The 8,650-nt window shown below is 58.0% G+C and overlaps 1 protein-coding gene across 15 annotated transcripts in view; it reads left to right on the plus strand.

Moving 5' to 3' along the window:
* PAX2 (paired box 2) overlaps positions 1 to 5,588 on the plus strand; it is an 89,943-nt gene extending 84,355 nt beyond the window's left edge. For 8 of the 15 annotated variants that reach the window (XM_069567994.1, XM_069567992.1, XM_069567995.1 and 5 more), the window contains 3 exons: positions 635 to 736; positions 2,966 to 3,052; positions 3,529 to 5,588. In XM_069567994.1, coding sequence (XP_069424095.1) covers positions 635 to 736; positions 2,966 to 3,052; positions 3,529 to 3,605 — 266 coding nt within the window. In that variant the 3' untranslated portion in view covers positions 3,606 to 5,588. The remainder of the gene's footprint in view (positions 1 to 634; positions 737 to 2,965; positions 3,053 to 3,528) is intronic. The other 7 variants (XM_069567996.1, XM_069567989.1, XM_069567993.1 and 4 more) reach the window with 1 other exon arrangement.
* The last annotated feature ends 3,062 nt before the right edge of the window (positions 5,589 to 8,650 follow it).

Raw genomic sequence — 8,650 nt, forward strand, 5'->3', positions numbered from 1 at the left:
AAAATAGCCCACTGGCCAGCCCCTGCTCTTCACACCCGCCAGGCCCAGCACCTGCAGCTTCACTTGGAGAGGACAGGGAATAACCCTGAGCACCAGAGAGGGAAGAGCTGAGCAAGATGATAGAGGTTGTTTTTCCTACTGGAGAGATATAACTGAGTATCTCACTGGGAAGAAGGAGTAAAGCCAGGTCATCTCCCTCCCTTCTCCAACTGGGCTTGAGCTAGAAAGAGACACAAGCAAAGGCAAACACACATACATGCACTGCCGCTGCTGCTGCTGCTAAGTCGCTTCAGTCACGTCCGACTCTGTGACCCCATAGACGGCAGCCCACCAGGCTCCCCTGTCCCTGAGATTCTCCAGACAAGAGTACTGGCGTGGGTTGCTATTGCCTTCTCCAACACACATGCACAGAGACACACAAAGAGCTACACTGAGCAAGGTACATACACACAACTGATCATGGGACATTCAGGTGACAAACTAGATACACGTAAGAGCTCACCTGGACCTTCTCATTCAGCTCTGCTCCCACGTGTCTGCACTCAATACTTCTTTTCCACAGAGTACCCTGGTGTGAGCAGAGGCAGGCCGCTCTCTTCCAGGCCTCACCCCTTCCCCTTTTGTGTTTTTCCAGGTCGTGACATGGCGAGCACCACTCTGCCTGGTTACCCCCCTCACGTGCCCCCCACTGGCCAGGGAAGCTACCCCACCTCCACCCTGGCAGGAATGGTGCCTGGTATGTGACCCAGCTGCAGCTGCCTGACTTAGGTGGGGGTAGCTGAACTGTGGGTGAACTGCTGCATGGTCTGTAGTCTGAGACTGGGGGTGGGGGGAGACCCAATATCTCCTCTCCCACAAACTACTGCTGTTCTAGCCCTCTGTCTCCCTAGAGGCCACAGCGGGGGTCCCTCACCTTCCCTCTTGGGCACCCCACGGAGGGAGCCTGCAGAAGTACCCCCTGTGTGCAGTCTCCTGTATGTCCTGGCCCCTCTGCAGTACCCACCCACCCCAGCCTGTGCCCGGGGAGCACTCGGCCTCAGCTCCACCCTCAGTGCCCTAGCCCACCCCCAGCCAGCTGACACTGCTCGAAAGAGCCTGCCCTGGTTTCCATGGAAACTTGGAGCTAAGAACCATTTCCAGGGGCATGTCAGTCACTCAGACAAAGCCACCCTGGTCCACACCAACCCACTGGGAAGACCAGGAGCCAACCCCACCCCAGGGAGAGAAGGCAGTCAGTCCCTAAGGAGAGAAGAACAGAAGACAGGCTGTGGCAGGAACCAGAGATGCTGGCTTCAGAGAGACAACCTAGAGCACCCCCACGTCTCAGAGGAGCCCTGGGCCTTCACTGCTCCTAGGGCTCTTACCTGTCCCCCTCTGAGAGGAGCTGGGTTCGTGCTGTGTGGATCAGAGAGAAAGGGGCCCTATGTAGGATCTGGTAACTACACCTGGAGGCTGTGCTCTCCCCAACCCCTCACCCCAGATTGGGAGCTGGGCTTGAAGCCAGAGAGTTGAAGTTCCTATTCACATCAACACCAAAAAACTCTTGTCTTAAAGAGGATGAGAGTCACTGGCCCTGCATCCTGTCCTGCTGGGCACCCTCTGTGTGCCCATTCCCTGAAGCTCAGCTCTCATGGAAGGCGGGGGTGGTGGATACAGTACGGTGACTGGCCCCATTCCTGGATGGGCCTTTCAGGGACAACCCTTGGTCAGCAGAGCTGGGGGAGGGGGATTGCAGAGGGGGAGATTGCTGCCTGGTGTTGCAGAACAGGGGGCTGAGGAACTGGGTAAAGAGAGTTGAGGGTGTGAGTAGGGGGATTCTTGCCCAGATTTAAAGTAGGGGAACAGGAGTGTTGGGTGCAAGGAGATTCTTCTGGGAAGGTCCCAGGCAAGAGCAGGTAGAGACTGGAGAAGGTCTCAGAGAGATGGGGGTGCGGGGGCGGGAGGGTGGTAGTCTGCAAGGAGATGGGGGTGAGGGGAGCCGCAGAGAGCTCATGGTGGCAAGGGGGGAGTCGTTAAACAGAATCTAGTGCTGATGAGGAAATTACACTTGTTTCATTAGCGATGGGGAAGGAGATAGCTCAGTTCCTCTTGGTCACAGTTGAGCTCAGAAGCTCATTATCCTGCTGCACGCATGCTTTCCCTCCTCGTCAATAAACAGGCTTTCCAGTGGCTGCATCCCCCACCCCCACCCCAGCTCCCTCTCCGAGAGGGGCCCCTTCTCCTCTACTTAACCCCCGGTTAGGGATCACTGTAAACAGTCTGGGGTCATCACACAGGAGAAAGGGCGAGGGGGAAACCCGGGGGCCTGGCCTTTCTCGCACGGAGGGAGGGAAGCCGCTTCCGACGGCTCCCAGCCCACGGGGCCCTCCGTTCATCCCTTGTGAACCCGTGGGCAGTCCACCTGCCTCCTCCCGCCGCCTCCTTCCCCTGCTGCGTGGCCCACGTATCAAATCTCTAGAGGGAAAGGTGGGAGAGGAGTGTTTCCCAGCAGAGCCCCCACCCCTCTCATTGGCACCGTGCTGAGATGCCATTCCCAGGACTTTCTGGGACAAAGCGTCCCGAGAGCCTGTCTTCACTATCCTCCCCCGCTTCCACGCTGTGGGGCTGTGGTTCTTCGAACCAGAGTCTCCACTAAAAAGGCTTTGGTCCCCAACGAAGGGCGTAGGTGCCCCTGGACTGAGAACAAGCCCTTCCTGGGTGACTCGGTGCGCTTCCGCGGGAGCGCCCCGAAACTACCTCCGCGGTGCTGTGGGAGGCGCGTCGGTGCTTCTGCAGACACACACACCCCACCACCACCACCACCACCACGGGCTCTCCCCCTGCGGACCAGGTGGATTGTTCTGTCTCCGCCCGTCCGCCTGGCGAAGCATCTGCACCTCGGACCCGGGGGAGGCCCCTGGCCGGGCACGTCGGGTGCGCCTTGGCCTTGCGCCTGTCTGATCCCCACTCCCCCGCCCTCCCGCAGGGAGCGAGTTCTCCGGCAACCCGTACAGCCACCCCCAGTACACGGCCTACAACGAGGCTTGGAGATTCAGCAACCCCGCCTTACTAAGTGAGTACCGCCACCTGGCTGGCCGGCGGCTCAGCGTGTCGGTCCGCCAGCCCGCCAGCTCGGCCGTGCGGCTTCCGGACGCGGGTTCGACTGCCCGCCACCGGACCTTTGGGTGCCCAGCAGGGCAGGCTCGTTAGCGCAGCTCTGAGGCCACGGGATCCCTAGAGGAAGCCCGCGCCTCTCGCCCCTCCCTCCGCTCCGCTCTGTTCCCGGCGGCTGCAAGGCTCTGCGCCGCCCCACCCTGGGCCCCCTTCGAGGTCCGCAGTCGGGCGGCGGCGGTCACCGATCGGGTCCCTCTCCCACCCGGTGAATGCAGTTCTCCTGGGGGCAGCCGGCCCCGCAGCTCAGCCAAGGCCTCCCTGCACGGATCCTGCTAGACCCCAGCACGAGGAGGTCTCTGCTTTGCTTTTCTTTCCTTTTTTGTTCTCCTGTTTGTCCTCTCACCCAGCCCATTCTTCTCCTGTGTTAACTTCCAGGTTCCCCTTATTATTATAGTGCCGCCCCCCGGGGCTCCGCCCCTGCCGCTGCTGCCGCTGCCTATGACCGCCACTAGTTACCGCGGGGACCACATCAAGCTTCAGGCCGACAGCTTCGGCCTCCACATCGTCCCTGTCTGACCGCCCGCCCCGGAGGGAGGGAGGATCGACGCGACCCGAAGCCTCCCGGCCACCGCCCCAGACCCAACCCCCCTGCCAGGACCCCTCCAGCCCTTCACTTCACCCCGTCCGAGGCGGGACAGGACGAGTGAAGCCGCGGGCGGGACCCTCAGGCCCGGGCCCGCCGCCCCCAACCCCGCCCGTCGCCCCTTCCCGCCTGCTGGACTGCGCCGCGTCGCGAGGAGGGCCCGACCCAGTTCGTCCCCGCCTCGCCGGAGCTGGCCCGGAGCCCACCAGCCGCACCGCCGGACTCTGGCCGGGCCCGCCGCTGCGCGGGGGGACACGCTTCTGTGACACACAATCAGCGCGGACTGCAGCCTGGCCCAGCCCGGGAGCAGCCCGCCTCGGACGCTCCGGCGAGCGCCGGGAGGCTTCGCTGGAGGGACTGGGCAAAGGAAATGAAGAACAAAACGATTTTCTGCAGAAGGAGGAAGAGCCTCCTGCCGAGACCTCGGGAAAATGTCCGAATCCCGGCTTCAGCCAGATAGCCCCCTACCTTCTGAGTGTTCCCTGCCAGGTGGAATGGAATGGGGGCGTGGGGGCCGGGCTTCAGGGATGCCCTTGGGGGATCGTCAGGCGTTTGCAAGGTTGGGACCCAAGGCACACAGGCCCCAGCAGCCCGCACCCACCGAGTCCGACCCTTGGCTCTTCCCAACTCCACCTGAACTGCCCAGTTCGCAACAGCCCAGGCAGCTCCTACTAGTGACCAGACTCTCAGCCCCCGCCTCGCCCCTACCTTGGCGTCTCTTCCGTCTCCCCACCTCACAGCTCCTCCTCCTCCCCGTCCTTTTCCGATCCCACGTCGCTCTGCATCTCCCCTCCCTAACTCGCCGCCCTCACCTGAGTCTGCCCCCGTGCCTGCCTCAGGACCAGTTTCTGCAGGCCGCGGCACTGGTCCCCCCAGGCAGTTACCCGATGACCCCCGCCCCCCGCCCCGACACAGACTCAATCCGCCGGTGGTAGGAGCAGGGTGTGAGCTGGCGTCTGAGCTGCGCGGAGTGGAAGGTGGGGGGCTGCCCACTCCACCCACCTCCATCCTCTTCCTCTGGCAGGAACTGAACAGAACCGCAAAAAGTCAATTCTACATTTATTTAATATGATGGTCTTTGCAAAAAGGAAAACAAAAACACCCAACAGGCTGCTGCTTTGTAGAAAGACGGTGTGTGTCTTGTGAAGGCGAACCCACGTGTATATAACCCCGCCCCTCCCGCCCCGCCCCTCCCGGTAGAGTCCCAGGTGCCCGCCCGCCTTGCCTGTAGATAACGCCCCGCTGTCTGTGCTGTGAGAGTCGCCGCTCGCTGGGGGGGAGGGGGGAACACAGCTACACGCCCACTAAAGCACAGCACGTCCTGGGGGAGGGGGGGGCTTTTTTTATGTTACAAAAAATGACGAAAGAAAAGAAATCTCTATGCAAAATGACGAACATGGTCCTGTGGACTCCTCTCGCCTCTGTTTTGTTGGCTATTTCTCTGTAATTCCGTGTTTTCGCTCTCTCCTCCTCATCTCTCTGCATCGCTCCCCTTTCCAGCTCTCGTCTCTGCTTCTCTCCGTCTCTGTCTCGGTCTCTCTCAGTCTTCGTCTCTCTTGTCTCTCTGTCTCTGTCCTTCCCTCGGCCTCTCTCCCCAGCCCTGCCCCGGCTGCCTTGCCCCCTGAAGCTAGATCAGAGGTGGCAACTCCAGCCCCTTGGTTCGCCCCTCGCGGCCGTGCCCCGTGGGCTCTGGGCCGCCGGCGGCCGAGCCGCCCCGCCCCGTAGTTGCTCTCTCGGTAGCGGCGATGCGCCCTGCATGTCTCCTCACCCGTGGATCGTGACGACTCGAAATAACAGAAACAAAGTCAATAAAAGTGAAAAATAAATAAAAATCCTTGAACAAATCCGTAAAGGCTTGGAGTCCTCGCCCAGATCTCTCTCTCCTTCGAGCCTTTTTATTTGAAAAGGAAAACGAGAAAAGAGAATAGTTAAGGGAACTGCCGGTGCCCAGCCAGGCTCCTGCGGCCCAAGCGGGGCGGCGAGGGAGCCGAGGTTCAAACGTCGAGGCCCGGCCCATTCCAGTCCCTGTAGGGCTGGCGCGACAGGGGCCCAAACCCAGGACCCAGCCGAACCCTCGAAAGTTTCCCGGATGGCTCTGGTCTCCTTGGCCACCTTCAGCGCGTCGGTTCGTTTTGATTCTTTTTCTTTTCTTTTCTGTGCACATGACAAATAAATAATAATAATAAATAATAATTAATAAATAATAATAATAAAATTTTGTATGTCACTCCCCATGGCTCCAAGTTTGTCTCTACCTGTCTCTGGAACAGGCCTTCCCTCATACTAGTCGATCTCAAATAAACCCTCAATAATCCTCTCAGCTGCATTCCCTTTGCGACCCCTCTCCCACCCCGTAGCCCAGACCTATCGGCGGCGCATCAGAAGCCACCCTCCCCCGCCCTCATCCCCACCCCCACCCGACCCCCACCCCGCCCTTGGAGCAAGGAGTTTTCGCTTTGCAAAACTTCAGAATAACTTCGAGTGCTTTGGTCGCTCTACCTCTCCACTCACACCCAAACTCAGGGTGCAGTCTCTCAGAACTCGCCGTCGGAGACCCTCTCTGCGTGGTAGGGAGATTCTTTGCGGTCCTGTCTCCTTCCACCCTCCTCCGCGCAGCCGCAGTTTTCATCCCCAGACCGCCCAGAGACGACAAACGCTTGCCACCGGTTTTCTCGCTGCGCATTTATTTCTTGGCCAGAACAGCATCCAGTCCCACAGAGAGCCCGGGGAACCTGCGGGCTCAAGCGACCTCGCGCGCCCCCTGGATCTTGCGGGGTCTCCGCCTGGGCAAGCAGCCGCTAGGATCGGAGCGGTCTGGGTGTATCTTGAGGGCGCATATTATGCAGTCGGTCGCCGGCTCCCATTTCTGTTGTTCTGCGTGAGTCTGCATGTTCCTGTGTGAGTCTAGGGGTAGGGAAGTGGGAGAACTGGTAGTTTTTTCAGACACCTTGACTGTTCTTGTGCCCAGGTGTCCAGTGAAGGCTGACTGTGTCTGTCCCTATGTCTCTCTGTCCTGTTTAGGGAAGGGATGGAGTGACTGTCGAGCCTACTTCTGTTATACTTGGAAGGGGTCTGCCCTCCATCCCTTCAGCAACCTCCTGAGGCAGTCCTCCCACAAAGGCCGCAGCCTCCACCTGGTCTCTGCCCTGGGATACTTTCCTTCTCTACCCCTGGGAAACCTTCCCAGCTGAACGTCCATCTCTGCCTCCTCCCGCTTGAAATACTCTGGAAGTTCTGAGCTGCCAGGGGTGGCTGGGCAGCTGCAAGCAGGACCTGGAGACAAACTAAGGAGTGACCTTTCCCATTGGTTGGGGACACTGTCTCCTAGACCCCTGCCTCCGATCAGGATTCCAGCAGGCCTGTCTTTCCTAGCCTACTCACATCATGATGCTGCAGGGCCCCCAACAAATCAAACCAGCCCCAAAGCAGTCAAGTCCATCCGCTTCCTTCTGCATCACCATTTGTGTCTCCTCCCTAATCCCATATTAATAAATGACAGCCCCACCTTCCACTTGCCCCTACTGCTCCTTTTCATCACCAGTCTCTTAGAAGAATGGTCTTTAAACTACTTTGATCATGCATCCTAGCAGTAAAAAGAATTCTGAATTTGTACTCCTAATATATTTGTTCATACGTGCTCAGTCGCTTCAGCAGTGCCTGTTTGTGAACTTGTGGACTGTAAGCAAGGCTCCTCTGTCCATGGGATTCTCCAGGCAAGAATACTGGAGTAGGTTGCCATGCCCTCTCCTCCAGGGGATCTTCCCAACCCAGGGCTCAAACCAGTGTCTCTTATGTCTCCTGCATTGGCAGGTGGGTTCTTTACCACTAGTGCCACCTGGGAAGCCCATAAGTATATTTACTTACTCACAAATTCCATAAAAAACTCAACTAACATATTAAAAATCTTATAAGACATAAAATAGAAAAAGGATGAGACTGGAATACAAAGAAATTCCAGTGTTCTCATGCCTAAATGGATTATTTTGCACCCTCTGGAAAATGTTTACCCCACTTTAGAGAGCCTGCTCAGAACCCAAATCCAGTGTGGCAGAACTCCTGATTTTATTGCCTAAAGTCAAGCAAGTGGATTCTGGATGTTGCCAGGCACTGGGTTGGCCCAGGCAATGCCACACGCATCACGTGGAGTGGTTCTCTGGCCCCCAATGCCTGGCTTTGCCTTCAGGTGCCCCAGAATGGGAGCCCTGTCCTGCTCAGTTCATCAGATTGGGAGCCAGCGCCTCTCACCTGGATCCCACCAGAACTTCTTACCTTCTGCTCTCTTTCTGGTCTCCTTCATACTAAATTGGGTTTTGAGGGCCTGCTGTCAACAGTGACCACCTCTACCCAAAAAAACTTTTATTCTGTGTCCCTCCTGGGGAATATTCCCTCCTAGAATCAGCCTGAGGGGCCCAAAACATGCTCTACAATCCTTGAGCAGTTGCCTGTTCTAAATGCAGTCCCAAACACAAACAGGGCCTGTTCCCCAGCTCTGTTGCTCCTCAGAACTCACCTAATTCTGATTCTGCTAGCCCTGTTCCCACCCTGCTCCCACAGAGTTCCTAGCTGAGGTTCACCAAATATGACAGTTAGAAATTGTCCTGGGTCGAGGAAACAACAGTAGCAAAGACATGAAAGTGAAAGTTAAGTCGTTCAGTCATGTCCGACTGTTTGCGACCCCGTGGACTGTAGCCCACCAGGCACCTCCGCCCATGGGATTCTCCAGGCAAGAATACTGGAGTGGGGTGCCATTTCCTTCTCCAGGGGATCTTCCCGACCCAGGGATCGAACCCAGGTCTCCCTCATTGCAGGCAAACGCTTTAACCTCTGAGCCACCAGGGAAGCATGGAGGCATGCAAATATACAGATGAAATAGGCTGGGGTATCAGCTGCCTGGGGAAAGATAGAAGGGGTTGG

The sequence above is a fragment of the Ovis canadensis genome, chromosome 22, assembly GCF_042477335.2.
Source record: "Ovis canadensis isolate MfBH-ARS-UI-01 breed Bighorn chromosome 22, ARS-UI_OviCan_v2, whole genome shotgun sequence".
Classification (NCBI taxonomy): Eukaryota; Metazoa; Chordata; class Mammalia; order Artiodactyla; family Bovidae; genus Ovis; species Ovis canadensis.